The 18,026-nt window shown below is 38.5% G+C and overlaps 1 protein-coding gene across 1 annotated transcript in view; it reads left to right on the forward strand.

Moving 5' to 3' along the window:
- The window catches only part of LOC119530521, a 45,473-nt gene extending 28,614 nt beyond the window's left edge, over window positions 1–16,859 (forward strand). The window contains exons 3-4 of the mRNA XM_037831489.1: window positions 16,278–16,447; window positions 16,633–16,859. Coding sequence (XP_037687417.1) covers window positions 16,278–16,447; window positions 16,633–16,736 — 274 coding nt within the window. The 3' untranslated portion in view covers window positions 16,737–16,859. The remainder of the gene's footprint in view (window positions 1–16,277; window positions 16,448–16,632) is intronic.
- Window positions 16,860–18,026: the final 1,167 nt, after the last annotated feature.

Here is an 18,026-nt window from a genome sequence, read left to right on the forward strand (position 1 = left end):
GTCATTTCCCCTGAGGATCTGTGAACATACATCTTCATTCACACATATGTGGTGTTCAAACATATGCTACTTTCATGCTTGGGAAAACCGCAATCCAAGTAATTTATTTGTAATTTACTTAAAGAAGTTCATGGTTGCTAGCATACTAGGGCATCTGGCAGAAGCAAATGCAAATCCAGGATTTTCCCTCAAAAGAGGTTACTCTACAAATAAATCTTCCCCAAACCTAATAGGAATTTGCATTCCAAACTTTCAAAACACATATAAATGTCTAAGGAATTAAGAAACTGGAAATATTTGATACAGAATAGAATAAGCTTGTTAAAATGTTTTTTAAAAAATAGGGATGAAATAGAAACCCAAGCAAAGAGCAAGAAGCATTCAAAAAAGGACCGGACAGATTTGAATAAAGCCAAATAAACTCCTATTAATTATAAATATATGATCATTGAATCAAAAACTCAATGTAAAATGGATAGCACAATACTGTGTGATGGTAGCACAATATTGTAAGTACACTAAAAATGATGACTGTGAATACAGTTGAAAGAGAAATGTTAGGGGTATGTATGATACCAGAAGGAAAGATAGAAGATAAAAACTGGGACTGTATAACTTAGTGAAACCTAGAGTGGTCAACGAGTGTGATTAAATGTACAAATATAAGAATGTTTTTCCATGAGGGAGCAGCACGAAGGAATGAAGTTGTGAGGTATGCAACAAAGTGAATAGGCTGTGAGGACAGTAGGTTGAGTGAAATAAGCCAGAAATGAAAAAGACAAACATTGTAATGCCTCACTAATACGGACTAATAATAATGTGTAAACTCTGAGAATTGAATCTGGGAGCATGGGTTATAAGGGGAAGCTTATGTAAAGGTTCCTAGACTGCAAGCTCTTACAGCAGTCACATCCTGTTCTAGTTTGCTAATGCTGCCAGAATGCAAAACACCAGAGATGGATTGGCTTTTATCAAAAGGGATTTATTTGGCTACACAGTTACAGTCTTAAGGCCATAAAGTGTCCAAGGTAACACATCAGTAATCGGGTGCCTTCACTGGAGGATGGCCAATGGCATCCGGAAAACCTCTGTTAGCTGGGAAGGCACATGGCTGGCATCTGCTCCAAAGTTCTGGTTTCAAAATGGCTTTCTCCTGGGACGTTCCTCTCTAGGCTGCAGTTCCTCAAAAATGTCACTCTTAGTTGCACTTGGGATATTGGTCCTCTCTCAGCTTCTCTGGAGCAAGAGTCTGCTTTCAACGGCCATCTGCAAAATGTCTCTCATCTGCAGCTCCTGTGCTTTCTTCAAGTATCTCTCTTGGCTGTAGCTCCTCTTCAAAACATCACTCACAGCTGCACTGAGTTCCTTCTGTTATATCAGCTCATTAATATGGCTCCACTGATCAAGTCCCATCCTGAATGGGTGGGGCCATGCCTACATGGGAATATCTCATCAGAGTCATCACCCACAGCTGGGTGGGGCACATTCCAAGCAAATCTAATCAGCACCAAAATGTCTGCCCCACAAGACTACATCAAAGATAATGGTGTTTGGGGGGCACAATACATTCAAACTGGCACACACACATCTATTCATGAGTTGTAACAGTGATTTCTAAACTTTGAGATTCTGAGCTGTTTGTGTATGATCTGGTCGGTCCCTGGAGCTTCAGATGTCTGTGTGGTGCCTGGAACTCAGATCCAGAGTTCGGCAGCTGTGTCAGCATCGCCCCATGAATCAACTGTTAAAGAGGCTGAAAAGGAGATCAGACTTTGGAGATATGAATGAAATGGACTTGGTTGAGATTGGGGTAGATCAGACTAAAGGGTAGAGAATAATATTAACCATATTTTAAAACTTTGGCTTCTGTGTGGGACCAAAGGAAGAAATGGTTCTATCATACAAAATCTATTATTTTTGGTAGCACACTATATAATTTAACTTGCATCATCAGTTTACTCAGATACCATAATTACATGGAACCTTGACTAGGGAGTGACTTTGTTGGTTTGTACAGGTTCGCATGAAGCCCCAATACAACCCAAAGTAATTTGGGCAGCAAATAAAAAGTATTTGCCAAGCTCTCTTGAAGGACTGTGGAAAAATGAGGAAATATTAAACTACCCCAGCTGGGGAATTCCTGATAATCTTGCAAGCACTGGGGACCACCAGCTTGGTAGGTAGAGCCCTCAGTCTTGGGGCTTGCCCTTATGAAGCTTGTTACTGCAAAGGAGAGGCTAAGCCTACTCATACTTGTGCCTAAGGGTCACCTCCAGAGGGCTTCTTTTGTTGCTTAGATGTGGCTTCTCTCTCTAAGCCAACTTGGCAGGTAAACTCACTGCCCTCCCCCTTCATGGGACATGACTCCCAGGGGTGTAGATCTCCCTAACAACGTGGGACATGATTCCCGGGGATAAGCCTGGACCAGCATTGTGGTATTGAGAAATCCTTCTTGACCAAAAGGGGAAAGAGAAATGAAACAAAGTTTCAGTGGCTGAGAGATTTCAAATGGAGTCGAGAGGTCATTCTGGAGGCAACTCTTATGCATTATACAGCTATCCCTTTTGGGTTTTTAGTTTATTAGAATAGTTAGAAGGAAATATCTAAAACTGTTGAACTACAATCCAGTATCCTTGATTCTTGCAGGCAATCATATGACTATATAGCTTATGTGGTGTGACCATATGATTGTGAAAACCCTGTGGCTCACACTCCCTTTACCCAGAGTATGGACAGATGAGTGGAGAGGTGGGGACAGAAAGTGAATGAATAATATGGAGGATGAGGGTATGGGATGTTTTGGGTGTTCTTTTTACTTTTATTTTTATTCTTGTTTCAATTTTTGGGAGTAACAAAAATCTTCAAAAATTGATTGTGGTGATGAATGCACAACTATATAATGATCCTGTGAATAATTGTTTTACATTTTGGATGATTGTATGATATGTGAATATATTTCAATTTAAAAGACTTAAAAAAAGTAAATGGGGGGAGGAGGGGTATGGGATCTTTTGAGTGTTCTCTTTTACTTTTATTTTCATTCTTATTTTCATTTTTATTTTTTGGAGTAATAAAGATGTTCAAAAATTGATTGTGGTGTTGAATGCACAGCTATATGATGAAACTGTGAACAGCTGTACACTTTGGATGACTGTATGGTATACAAATATATTTCAATTAAATCACATTTAAAAACTCTATGTATGGATTAAATAGCAGATTAGATACAATTGATGGAAGATTAATGAATTGGAAAATAAATCTAAGAAAATTACCCAGAATGTAGCTCAGGGTAAAGAGACGGGAAATGAAAGGGAAGTTAGAGATATGTAGATAGAATGAGGTTTAATATCTATCCAATTTGAGTTCCAGAAAGAGAGAAGAGAAAGATTGGGGGAGAAGCAACATACGAAGAGAATGGCTAAGAATTTGCCAGGGTTGAGGAAACATATATTTACAGAGTCAAGACACAGAATAAATCCAAAGCACAGCAAACAAAAAGAAATCCACACCATGTATATCACAGTGTAACTGTCTAAACCAAAAACTAAGATCATAAGATTATCCAGAGGGAAAAGACATAACGTAGAAAAGATCAACAATTCGTCTGACAGCAGACCTCTCAACAGTAAAATTGTTGATACCTGTGAAGTGAAATTACTGTCACTCTAGAATTGTATTCCCAGATAAACCAACATTATAGAACGAGGATAAAGCTGACAGATTACTTGATAAACTGTTCTAGGGGAAATGCTGATTTAAAAAAAAATGCAATGGAAGTGTTTGAGAAAGTGTTTTTACCTACATCCTTTTATGCCTGGAATAACTTGAATCATATATGAACAAAATGATAGATTGGCAATTTTGACTGCTTTAATCTGACCCAGATCAAAAACAATAACAGTGGTGTCCTGTACCCCAAAAAGCAGGACCAATAAGCAGGGTCCTGGACTTCAGTGCCAATGTCATTCTGACTAGGTGCTGCATCTCATTCATGCTATAAGTTTGTGGGCAGGGCATGTTTATCACCTAAACTCCATCATCTCTGTTGTACTTACCAGCATGCAGTTGATTTTCTTTGGCTATTACAAAATTTTGTTTGGCTATTTAGATATCAATTTACTAACTTTAAAACATTAAAACGTAACAAAATAAATTGCTTTCCTATTTGAGGGGCAATATATATAGCATATCATCTAGTGCAAAGGCACAAAGTGAATTTCAAATTGGATTCTGTGTAACCATGTTGTTCTGTTGAAAAACAGTTTTTGTTTAACTAGATTATTCAGAGATGGCCATATGAAGTTAGTTTTTAAACCAATATGCATGTTTGATGTAATAACTTCTGCACTCACCCCCAGGCTTCATTTTCAATACCTTGGGATACTCTAGAATCATAAGGTAATTAGAAAAGTCTTTACAGTTTGTAGACTATTTTGCATGTTTGGAGACTATTTGGCCTGTGTTTATTTTTTAAATAGTCATTTTCATAAAATTAGATGGATTAACTCTTTTCTCATCAAATTCCCAACGCTTTGTGTGCTTCCATTTAATTCCTTAGGGGCTTGAGGTTCTTTGTTGCAAAATACTCTCAAGTCACATCAGGCTTCTCAAGGGTGGTAAAGCCATTTTCCCTACATATGGAGAGATTTTGATGAAAATTGTGTTACGTAGAGAGAAAGGAAGATCCATGTTGTAAGCTTCTTGAATCTTTCTCTTTACCCAATAAGACCCAGCCCAGTGCACAAGTTTGTTCCTGATGAAGTTGTGTTCTTTAGTTTGTCTGTGCTTTCCTGTGGGAGTCTGCTTCTAAAGCCAGTTCCCCTGATGTTCCTCAAATCCAGAAATAGCTCTTCCTCTAGCAGACACTTCCTTCACTCCCTTTTCCAGTGAATTTCTCTAGGCCCTAGCTCCAGTGAAATTGATCTTTTTTCCACCTCTCTTCACTTCTTTCCCATAGTACACTTTTAAATCTTGGTTTTGCTAATAGTTTGAGCCAATTGTAATCTATGTATACTTTTGAAAGGGCTTCTAGTATTTATCATTATTTCTTACTATTTGTGTGACCTTAGAATGTTACATAATCTCTGCTCCTCTGCTTCCTTATCTACCTCTCCAGTAGGTCATTGCGATGATTAAATGAGAGAATTCAGGGGAACACTTAGCACAGTATCTGTAAGGCTCCAACAAATATAGTTATTGTTACTAGGGAGACGATGAGTATTATGAAAGAGAAAGTACAATGGGTTCAGGAAGTTTATAGCTGGTGGGCACTAACCTGTCCTGAAGGGGAAAGGGAAAGTCCCTCAGAAGAAGAGACGTTTAAATTAAGCTGAGCTCTTTAGGATGGATACAATTCATCCTCGAGGGGGAGAAAAAAGAAAAAAAAACAAGGCTTCAGGTAGAAGTAACTGCACTGCACAATCCAGGGCCCTGAGGCAAGCCTGCTGGTAGGATACTGGAACTTGAGAAAGCCTGAGAGGTCCAGAGTGGTGGGATGGAGAGATCAAAGTGGAAGGAGGGTGAGAGGCGAGCCTGGAAAAGGAGGCCAATTTATGCTCATTCCTACCAAGAGTATAATTATTTTTGTTTAACCACACCGTTACCAGCATTAGGCATCTTTATTTTCTTAGGATTTTAAATGTTTTAGGTAAAAAAAAGTCTGGTTTTCTAATTTCTGGGTTTATATCTCATTTTTATTTTGTTGTTGTTTTTTAAGGCAGCACAGTTTGCATTTTTCTCTACAAAAGTAATACAGATTCATTTTTAAAAACATGGTTAATCAAAAACAGAAAAGAAAATGCAGTAGTAAGCTTCCTACATATAGATAGCTACAGTCAACATTTTGGTATATATCCTTTCAGCCATCTATATATGGATATATACATATATTTCATATATAATCCATTGTTATATGTGTGTAATAAAGAGTATGATTCCATTTTTTATGTTTGTTAGCAGCTTTCAAGCCATACCACTCCCCCTTCCTCTCCTGCCCCACATCTGGGAAAGCTGATAAGAAAGCCCCATTACTTCCTCCTTGGGTGCCAATGGGAAATTCAAAACAAGCAAGCTCCAGCTACATGAGAGAATCCTCACCACAGCTCCACTCCTTAATCACAAAACAAGCCAAACCACTCTCCTTTCCTTGCTCTCTCAAGCCATTTTTGGATCTGCTTAGAGCCTGCTCTGCTCTACCACAAAAGCCTTATAATGTGAGTGTGCCAGTTTGGATGTATTATGTACCCCAAAATGACATTATCTTTAATGCAGTCTTGCGGGGGCAGATGTATTAGTGTTGATGATGTTGGACTCCTTTGATTGAATGTTTCCCTGGAGATGTGACTCAGTCAACTGTGGGCAAGACTTTTGATTGGATAATTTCCATGGAGGTGTTACTCCACCCATTCAGGGTGGATCTGAATTAGATCACTGGAGCCATATAAAAGAGCTGACAAACAGAAGGAACTCAGAGCAGCTGTGAGTGACATTTTGGAGAGCAACTGAGAGACACATTTTGGAGATGGCTGTTGAAAGCAGACTTTTGCTGACATTTTGGAGAATGTCATTTTGAAACACAACCTGGGAGCAAGCAGATTCCAGCCACGTGCCTTCCCAGCTAACAGAGGTTTTCTGGATGCCATCGGCCATCCTTCAGTGGAGGTACCTATTGTTGATGCCATAAGCTTGGACACTTTTATGGCCTTCAGACTGTAACCTGGTAACCAAATAAACCCCCTTTATAAAAGCCTATCCATTTCTGGTGTTCTGCAAACGGCAGCATTAGCAAACCGTAACAGTGAGTACTAAACCTTTTCATACTCCCTCAGTGTTTGTGTGGTATCATCAGCCTGGGCATCTGTTTTAGTTTGCTAAGCTGCTCAAAGCAGATACCTTGAAATACGTTGGCTTTAACTATGGAAATTTATTAGCTTACAAGCTTATGGTTTTGAAGCTGTGAAAATATCCAAATCAAGACTTCATCAAGATGATGCTTTCTTCCTGAAGACCACCTACCAGTGATCCTTGGCTCCTCTGCCACATGCAAGGCACATGGTGGCATCTGCTGGTCTCTCCTTTCTCTTCCAGGTTTCGTGGCTGTCAGCTTCTTGCTTCTGTGGGTTTCATTCTCTTTGTCTGAATTTCATTTTCTGATAAAGAACTCTTGTAAGAGATTTAAGACCCACCTTATGAGTGGGGTCACACCTTATCTTAAGTAATCTCATCAAAAGATCCTATGGAAAATAAATCCACCCCTTTAGGAATGGATTAACTTTAAGAACATGATTTTCTGGTGTTAAAACACCACAGCATCTGAACCAAATTTTGGGCAGGAAGTTCATCATGATTGCATAGCATGACCAAACAATATGGATTTTAACATACATATCTCAAACATGGATGTGATTATAGTTTGCATAATGCTTAATAATGTTTTTTATTTAATGATCTATTTTGAACAATAATATCATTAAATAATTTTCACATCATTTTTAATGGCAGGTTATTATATCTGTATACTGTATAAATGATCTAAACAACTTATTATTGAACACATATGTTCATTCCGTTTTTTTATATTTTAAGTAATCTGAAGTGAATAGCCTCATACCTTTGTGTATATTCTTCATTGTGCCTTTAAGATAAATTCTACTGGTTTTAAGTATTAATGAATCGCATGTATATTCACCTCACTAACTGCAATTATTGGGGATCCCAAATATAACAGACTTAAAACTTGCAGTCAGAGTGATCTCAATATAGTAAAGGATCCAGAGGAATATTTGCAAGCTAAAAACTTTGAATGAGTTTTGTTTTAAAACAAACAGCTTTAAAACCAATAAATGTAACCTTTTCATTTATGTAGAAGATTACAGGGGTGGGAGGCTTACCACAAGGTGGCACTAATACATTTCTATTTGTGACATGTTAAGGAACAGTTTGTTCTCTGTTGATAAATGTTTTGGTGAGTTTTAACTGAAAAAATATTTTGGTTTCATTTGACATGTTAAAAATTAGATTATATTTTTTAAAATCCATAAGAAAAGATTTTCATTTAAGAACTCAAATATTACATTATGAAACAAATGTTTCATAAGCAAGTAATTTGCTTCTTTGAAAATAAAAAATCACATTACTGAATATAGTGTGTATATATACATGTGCAAATTTATGGACACACAAGGGTAAAATAACCAATTGACGGAATTGGATTTATTTTCTGACCCTGTGTCTAACTGAAATTTCAGCTATATATTTCCTTAAATTGGGGCTCATCAGCCATCCATGGCTGCCCTCCCCTGTACCATTAAAATCTTGAGAGTGGGGAACTTTTAAAATTTTTTCAAATTTTTATTTTAACAGCAGTCTTAGGTTTACAGAAAAATCATGCATAAAGTAGAGTTCCCATATACAACATAAAATTTCCCATTTTAGTTACTTTCAAGTATACAATTCACTGGTGTCAATTACATTCACAATGTTGTGCTGCCCTCACAACCATCCTTTACCAAGACTCCATCCCCCTAAATAGAAACGCTATACCAACTAAGCATTGACCCCCCCTTTCCCACCCCGACCCCAACCCCTAGTAAACTGTATTCCAAATTCTGACTTTATGAATTTGCATATTCTAATTATTTCATATAAATGACATCATATAATATTTGTCCCTTTTTATCTGCTTTCTTTTACTCAATGTGATGTCTTTAAGGTTCATTCATGTAGCATGTTTCAGAATGTCATTTTTTTTCAGCCCTAAAAAGGAATATTTATATATAAATATATATATTCCACATTTTGTTTATCCATTGATCTGTTGAAGGACGTTTGGATTGTTTCCATCTCTTGGCAATTGTGAATAATGCTGCTATGAGCATTGGTGTGCAAATACTTGTTCATGTTACTGCTTTCAGATCTTCTGGGTATATACTGAGAAGTGAAATCGCTGGATCATAGGGTAACTCAGTATCTAGTTTTCTAAGTAACTGCCAAACTGTCCTCCAGAGTGGCTGTACCATTATATAGTCCCACCAGAAATGCATAAGAATGCCAATTTCTCCACATCCTCTCTAGCATTTGTAGTTTCCTGTTTGTTTAATGGCAGCCATTCTTATTGGTGTGAGATGATATCTCATTGTGGCCTTGATTTGCATCTCCCTAGTGGTTAGTGCAGATGAACATTTTTTCATATTTTTTTAGTCATTTGTATTTCCTCTTCAGAGAAATGTCTTTTCATGTCTTTTGCCCATTCTATAATTGGGTTGTTTGTACTATTGTCATTGAGTTGTAGGATTTCTTTATATGTGCAAAATGTATATGTATATGTGTGTGTGTATATATATATATATATATATCTTATCAGATGCATAGTTTCCAAATATTTTCTCCCATTGAGTTGGTTGCCTCTTTACCTTATTGACAAATTCTGTTGAGGTACAGAAGCTTTTAAGTTTGAGGAGTTCCCATTTATCTATTTTCTTTCTTTCATTGCTTGTGCTTTGGGTTTATTTGGATTATTTGGAGTTCATTGGGCATCTTTGATTTGCGTATCTATGTCATTTAGCAGGATTGGGAAGTTTTCCCCAACAATTTCTTTGAATATTCTTTCTGGTCCTTTACCTTTCTCTTCCCGTTCTGGAACACCAATGATTCTTAAGTTTGTGCACTTCATGTTGTCCATCATTTCCCTGCAATCCATTTCAAATTTTTCAACTTTTTTCACCATTTGTTCTTTTGTGCTTTCACTCTCCATCATACTATCTTCAAGTTCACTAATTCTTTCCTCTGCTTCTTCAAATCTGGTGTATGTGTCTCAAGTATCTTTTTTATTTGATCAACAGTATCTTTTATTTCCATAAGATCCACTATTTTTTAATTTACTCTTGCAAATTCTTCTTTATGCTCTTCTAGGTTCTTCTTCATATCTTTTATATCCTGAGCCATGATAATGATGTTTGTGAGTACTTCTTTGATTAATTGCTCCAAGTTCTGTGTCTCCTCTGGTTTTTTAATTTGGGTTACCCATATCTTCTGGTTTCTTCATATGCTTTATAATTTTCTGTTGTTTTTGGTCTCTCGGCATTTGCTTATCTTGATAGAGTTCTTTTAGGATGTGCAGACTTATTTGTCCATTTATCTGTAATTTGACAGAACTACAGCTTGGTGGTGTGCACTTTCCCTGACCTACCAGCAGATGGCACTCCTGAGCCACCTCTTACCCTCAAGCCAGTTCTCCCCAACTTCATCTATGCACTGTGTGGGGGTCCAAACCATGTGGATGTCCAATCAGTGCACCAATTTTCTATGTGCACTGGGGCCTGTCAGCCTTGTGGGTGGGAGGCATGCCCTGTGCAGTTTGGTGGGGAATCTGCTCCAGGACACAGTGGTCCCAGCCATTCCGGGCCTGTGGATGGAGTACCCTGGGGCTGCAGACGTGAGTGTCTCGTCTTCCAGCTCAGATTCTCCACAGTCCCTCTCTGCTTTGGGCCCATGAGTCCCTGGGTTTGGGGGAGGGCTCCTGAAATCCGTGCAGCACCCCTGCCTCTAGGCTGTGCACACTGTGGGCTTCCATGGTGGAAGTTTAGGCACTGTCATAAGCCCACTGAATCCCAAATTCCCCTCAAGGAAGCTCTCAGCCATGGCACTGTGAAGGGGTGTCTCCCAGCCAGCTGCAAAGATGGCTGCTTGGGGTATGGAAACTAACCCCTTCTGCAATTGTCTGCTTGGTCCAAGACCAGTCCCTTTCACAGGGGCCCTTGGCTGTGGGTTTTCAAAGGATTATCACCCATGCCATGAACTGAGGAGGGTGTCCGGGGCATGGAAGGGTATTCCCCATCACCCTCAACTGTGGTTCCAGTTGCCTGTTCCCCGGCAGCTTTCCAGGCCAAACTCTCACCCATCTCCAAATGTAGCCTCTCAGTTTCTCCAAGTACACAGTTACTATTGACTTAGAAGTCCCTGCCCAGCCAGTGGAACACTGAAGCTGCTGTTCTGGAGCATTTTCTGTCCTTTATCTAGTGTTTTTCATGGAGGACAATTTTGCTGTGTTTCTCCTAATCTGCCATCTTGGATCCCCTCTCCTTGTCTTATTTCCAATCTTAGAGAAATGTATCCAGTCTGTCACCATTAAATGTGATGCTTAGCTGTAGGATATTTGACCCTTTCTGTTCCTAGGTTGCTGAGAAATGTTTATCATGAATGGATATTGGATTTTGTGAAATCTTTTTCTGTGTTCATAGGATGGTTCTCTGGTTTTTCCTTTCTATTCTGTTCATATGGTGATTTACATTAATCAATTTCAAATGTTAAATTAATCTTGCATACCTGGGATAAATCCCACTTAGACATGTTATAGTATCTTTCTTATACATTGCTTGATTACATTTGCTAAAAATTTTGTTTAAAATGTTTGCTTGTATATACATGATTTATATTGGTCTGTCATTTTATTGGAATATCTTTAAGTTTTGGTAATAGGATAATGTTTGCATCATAGAATTATTGGGAAGTATTTCTTCTTCTTTGATCTTTGGAAAGAGTTTGTATAGAATTGGTAGTATTTCTTCCTTAAATATTTCATAGAATTTACAGTGTAGCCATATGGGCCTAAGATGTCTAGCTACAAATTTAATTTCTTTAATAGACACAGGACTGTTTACATTATCTATTTCTTCTTGAGTGAGCTTTGGTAGTTTCTGTCTTTTAAGGAATTTGTCTGTTTCATCCAGGCTGTTAAATTTATTGGCATTATTTGGCATAATAGCCCTTAATTATCCTCTTAGCATCTGTATGATCTTAGTTATGTTACCTCTCTCATTCCTGAAATTGGTAATTTGTATTTTCTCCTTTTCCTGATTAGTCTAGATAGAAGTTTTGTAATTTTATTTATTTTCTCAGAGAATCAGCTTTTTGTTTCATTTATTTTCTGTATTGTTTTACTGCTTTTTGCTTTATTGTTTTCTACTCAAATCTCTATTGTTTCCTTTCTTCTCCCTTCTTTGGGTTTCATTTGTTCTTCTTTTTCTAGTTTCCTAAGAAAGCTTGTATTTAAACTCAAGCCAAGTCTCCCCCTTTTCATGAAATCTTCCCTGACAACTGTAGTTCATTTTGCTGTTGCAAAGTCCTTAGAACCCATCTGAATCATCGACTAATATCTTCCTTATCTAGGGCTGTTTAAAAATGAGGTTTTATGCATAACTGAATTTTCCAAATGAAATTATCTTTGTCCTTTTTTCTGATAATAAAATTATATGTATGAATGTTTTTCATGGAACTCTTTCTAAAAGCACTTACATACTTCCCTGCCTTTTAAGGAGAGAAATCTGAACATGATTGTGCCGGTTTGAATGTATTATGTCCCCCAGAAAAAGCCATATTCTTTGATGCAGTCTTGTGGAGCAGATGTTTTAGTGCTGATTGGATTGGAATCCTTTAGGTGTTTCCATGGAAATGCGACCCACCCAACTGTAGGTGATAATTCTGATGAGATAATTTCCATGGGGGCATGGCCCCACCCATTCAGGGTGGGCCTTGATCATTGGAGCCATATAAATGAGCTGACAGGCAGAGGGAACTCAGTGCAACTGAGAGTGACATTTTGAAGAGGAGCTATAGCCAAGAGAGACACTTTGAAGAAAGCACAGGAGCTGCAGATGAGAGACATTTTGAAGATGGCTGTTGAAAGCAGACTCTTGCTCCAGAGAAGCTGAGAGAGGGCTAATACCCCAAGTGCAACTAAGAGTGACATTTTTGAGGAACTGCAGCCTAGAGAGGAACGTCCTGGGAGAAAGCCATTTTGAAACCAGAACTTTGGAGCAGATGCCAGCCATGTACCTTCCCAGCTAACAGAGGTTTTTCGGACACCATTGGCCATCCTCCAGTGAAGGTACCCAATTGTTGATGACTTACCTTGGATACTTTATGGCCTTCAGACTGTAACTGTGTAACCAAATAAACCCCCTTTTATAAAAGCCAATCCATCTCTGGTGTTTTGCATTCCAGCAGCATTAGCAAACTAGAACAATGATCAAAGGCAAAAATAATAAATACCACTTGACCAGCACATCACAGTATGCAAAGCATTTTCACATCTATTATTTTGTCTCATTTTTAAAAAGGGTCCTATGATGTATAAAGATCAGATGTTATTATTATTATCATCATAATCATTATCATGATTATTATTCCTGTTTTACAGAGGGAAAAATCAAGAGATTAGGTGATTTGCCCAGGCGGTAATTTCAGGATTCAAACCCAGGTCTTTTGATTCTGAACCTTTGTTCTTCCCACTACATTTTGTTTTAAAACTATTATGTTTTTGAGAGACCACTGAGGATTGTAGTACTCTGTTCCTATACTAAATATTCCCAATTACTTTCCCTTTAAATGTTTTTGTCTCCTTTTTGTAGTTTTCTATATTTTCTTCACTGCTATAAATTCTTGCTACCACATTCTCGAATAGTCTTCTATCACTAATCTGTAGTAGTAGAGAAGCCTGTTAAATGGGAGGCCACAGTTCTGAGTCAGGTGAGGCCAGCTTAGTCTGATGACTTCTTGGTTCCAGCACAAGGGATTTCTAACTCTGAAGCAGAGGGTTGAAGTGCCAGAAATCTGACCTCTGAGATTTTATCATCTAAGTCTTATCTTCTCAGTTAGATCATAAACTCTTCAAGGGCATGTACTTTGTATTCTTCCAGATTTATCAGAATAGCATTGCTGAGCACAGAGTAGCAATAAGGAGTATAAAATCTAGAAATAGATTGTAGGGAATCCTGACTGCCACTTCCTAGCTTTGTGAGGTGGGGCAAGTAACTTACCTATGTGTCTCAATTCACTCATCTGCAGAATAAGGACACTGACAATATCCTTATTGACTCTTATTGTGTTATTGTGGGGGGGTGAGTACAGCAATAAACACTTAGAATAGTGGAAAGATATATAATAAGCTTTCAACAATATGTTTGCTTTTAGTGTTTTGTACTTAGATATTCATCAAATATTTGTAGACTGACAAAAGTGAGATTGCATTAACACTAGAATAGAATCATGCCTTGATTTCCTCTGACCATGTGTAACACACCTCAATTATGGGGATAGAGTCCTGAGTCTTGTTGAGTTGCTTGAGTATAAAATAAGGATAGTAATACCTACCTGTAGGGTTGGTGTAAAGATTAAAATATACAGGCTGCTGATGGCAAGAGCTGAGTCCAGTGCCTGACACATAGTAAACACACTGAATAAATGGTACCCAGTAGAAAGAGAGATAATGGTGGTGGTAGTGATAATAAAGCAGCAGTGGCAGTGATGGTCGTGGAAGTAATAATTGTAATAATGGTACTAACACAGGCAGCCACATTTTTTCATTTCGTTTTTCTATGCTCTGGGACATATAAGCAATTGAAAGTAGATTGGGGGAATGTGAAGAAAGGACATAAATATTCACTTGGCATTAGGGGAGACTTGATAGTTGAAGGAATGGAATTGAAAAGATTGCTTGGAGTGTGCAGAGAATAGCAGGAGAACATCCAGGATCTTGGGAAGGGAAGGACAAAAGAAAGAAGTAGAGGCTGTTGGAGAGAGTGCAGCTTCAATTCTTGCCCATCAAAGTTAGAGGTCGTGGGAGGAAGAAGAAGAGTTCTAATACGGGAAGCTGTGATTAGGGGATGCCAAATAGTGAACATGGTGAAGGAAGATGACTTGAGAGCTGTCCTGAGCTGCCTGCCCCAGCCTGCATTACATGCTGTTTCTCATCTTTCCATCTTGCTCTGGCTTCGTCTTTCTTCTTTTACTTCTTTAGCATTTACAAAATTAACTTCTTTATATATATGCACACATAAAAGATTTTTCATAAGTGAATAAATATAATCATATCCTGACTGCTTTCCTTTCCTTGATGCAGCTTTTTTTTTTTTTTTCCTTTTAATATTCTGCTTGGTTCCTCTTTCCTGACTGCTCCTCCCTCCTCTGCTATCTCAGCACCACTTCTGGCCACGTAATTATGTGACCAAAACAGTTTTTCTTTCTCTTGACCATGCCACTGGCCTTTCTCCTCACAAGCCCCTACTATCGCCCTGATTACATTGAAACTAATCTTGCATCTGTGTGGACTGCAGAGAAATAACTCCAACCACAGGTTTAAAAAAGGGAAAAAAAGACAACTTGCCACTGATGGATGCCCATTGGTACTTTCCTAACTGCTCTTACCCTGACTCTAAAACTCGACCAACCCCTGCCTTCCTCTGAGTTGGGTTCTAAGCTCTCTCCCCTACCATCCTAGCTATGCATAAAGTCATCCTTGCCTGTTTCACACTGTCTGGTGCAGTTTTTTCTTTTACCTATGTCACCAACCTAATATATATTCTTTCATACTTTGTGTGAATCATCAGACAATCATGTGTGGACATAAGTGCACGTACAAATATTCATATGTTGGTGCATGATAAAGCATTCTGATATCTGATAACCTAAGTCCTTCCTCACTCCCCTCCCCCCTTTAAACTTAAACAGTTTTTTTTTGTTTTTTGTTTTTTTTTTTGCATTTTCTGGTATTTATTCCTCTGCATGAATCTTGAGATTATTTTTATCCAAATGAGATTATTCTAATTGGACTTTTTTTAATGTAGAACTAATTTGTTAGAATTGACATTTTAATTATAATACCTTTCTATCTAAGAAGGTGGTTTGTTTTTCCATTTTTATGGATCTTGTTTTATTGTCCTTTAATACATTTTAGAAACAGCCAAAATAACTGCTTTAGCTCCCACTGAGATTTTTAAAGTTATTTTATGATCTATCAAAACTAGATGTTCTTTTCTCCCAGAATATGGAAGAATCTTTTTATTATTCAAAACTGTCTGTTTAGCTTTGAATGTTTACAAAATGACTACTTCAGCACAGAACTAGGGTTACAGGCTATATCTGTAAAGACTCAGTATTCCGTTATTTTTAATTTATATTCTTTAGCTATATTCTGTTTTTTAGTGTATGAAAGATCATCTTTATAAATTAAAGGCTCTGAAAGCTAAGGCCCAAATCCCACCAACTTTGGCTTAGACGAGTCTTCTCACTGCAAGCAGTAAGAGGAAGGCAGAAGAATCAAGCTGGTGGCCAGCCGGAGTAGGTCCTGGAGTCAGTCTGAGGGTCACTAGGGACCAGAGGAATCTGACTGGGTGGGAACCTGGCAGTGTATAGCCCTCTCTAGCCATCACTGCTCCTGTTCCCTGACTAACTGCAGTCTCATTCTCCCTGATTTCTTATCCTTTGATACCATGCTCCAGATGGCTGGGATTCTCATCACTCTCACATCAAGAGGAGCTAGAGGCCACTTCCAAACCTTTTGAAAAACAGTATCTGAATCCCACTACTAAATATGCATCCGTCCTTCCCAATATGATTTCATTCTCTTGGCTCCCAAGCATTATCTGCATTTTTTGCTTATCACGCATCGGTAAGTCTTCATGTGATTTATAAAGGTATAATACTAAGTAGTGAAATGGAATATATAAAATGTGCAGTTATGAGAGCAAATCATGGATCATTGTTATTCATCAAGCGTATTTTTGGTATAATGTAGTTTCTTCAGGTTTTCTTCCTCACTGTTCTGAACCATAGTTTTCTCTGTTTTTTACCTAGGCACAATACAGGATTTCCCGTGGTGGAATGCTTTCCTGATGGACAGTCCATCACATCTAAGCCCCCTGGTGCTGGGAACTGGTCTCCCTTGGTACAGTGACTGAACAGTGATTGTACGGAATTAATCATCCTCAGCATTTCCTGATTGTGACTTCTCTCACGTTGCTATGACTGAAATACCGGGTCAGTGACTTACGTTGCATTCACACACTTACTCAATCACAATATTCAGGGGTTTTTAACACATAGAATTGTAATTGTTTCCAACTCCTAAGCAAAATGTGGAAATAACTTGACAATTCTCTGATGAGATATTCAGAATATTAGAAGATAGTTGGAATAAAGTAAAGTGATAAAGAGATTTTTGTTAGGTTTGCTCTTCATTCATATTTAAAAAATTAAAAATTTTTAAAAATTAAAAATTATCCTAAGGCATAATTCTCCTTTAGCTGTGGATCTGTGAACTTAGAACAAGTTATGTGCTTCTAATATACAAAGGAGGGGCATTCACAGGATAAACATTCCCATTGCCATAAGGAGAAATGGTAAGGAAAACAGGGTTCACAGGACCCAAACAGTTCCTAAAACCTGCAGGACAAACTCCATTACATTTCAAAGTCTGAGAGTCATTAACAGAATGACGTTGCATCCTTGGGTCTTGAGAGAGCGGGAGTCTAACCCTTCCTAAGGGCCTTTGTGGCAGCCCTTTCCTCTCCAAATGCTGGGGTGAGTTCTCCATCGTATCCACACATTGGGGAGACCACCTTTTCGGCCCTACCCTCCTCAAACATCAGGGCAGCACCCAGATTCCCTTCCATCTCCAGGGCACATGCTCAACCACTTCAGAACAGTGGGGTGGCAGCCAGGCTCTCCCCAATTCCCTCGGAATGTGCTCCACCCTCTTTGGGGCTTGGGGTGGCAGAACATTTCCTGAGCATCGAGGTGGAAGGCTCACCCTTGACCTCCAGGGCAAACTCACCCTTTCTGTGCATGTGGGCTGCTCCGCTCTCCCAGCCAGAGAACTCTTGACTCCAGATCTCAACCTCCATGACTCTGTCTTTGAAGAAATTTTTCCTTCGATTTGTTCCTTGTCTGTCTCCTCCAGTCCAGACCGGCAATGGCTCTGTCTATAAAGATCTCGCAAAAACTCTGTTGACTTTGCATGAAGCACACAGGGGTCAAAGCCATCAGACAATAGGACTTTCCACAAATCCTTTCTGCTTATCTCCTTTTCCAATCTTGGCTTGTACTGAAATGGCGGCTGGGTTCCATGTTTGGTTACATCCTCACATTGGGCTATAGCTTCTGGGATTCCACCCTCTGGAAGCCCGTAATTTTCCAAGCCATCACCTTCTGGTTTCTTTGAACCCAAGAGTTCAGTTCTAAGTTTACTC

Source organism: Choloepus didactylus, chromosome 3 (genome assembly GCF_015220235.1).
Source record: "Choloepus didactylus isolate mChoDid1 chromosome 3, mChoDid1.pri, whole genome shotgun sequence".
In the NCBI taxonomy this organism is placed as follows: Eukaryota; Metazoa; Chordata; class Mammalia; order Pilosa; family Megalonychidae; genus Choloepus; species Choloepus didactylus.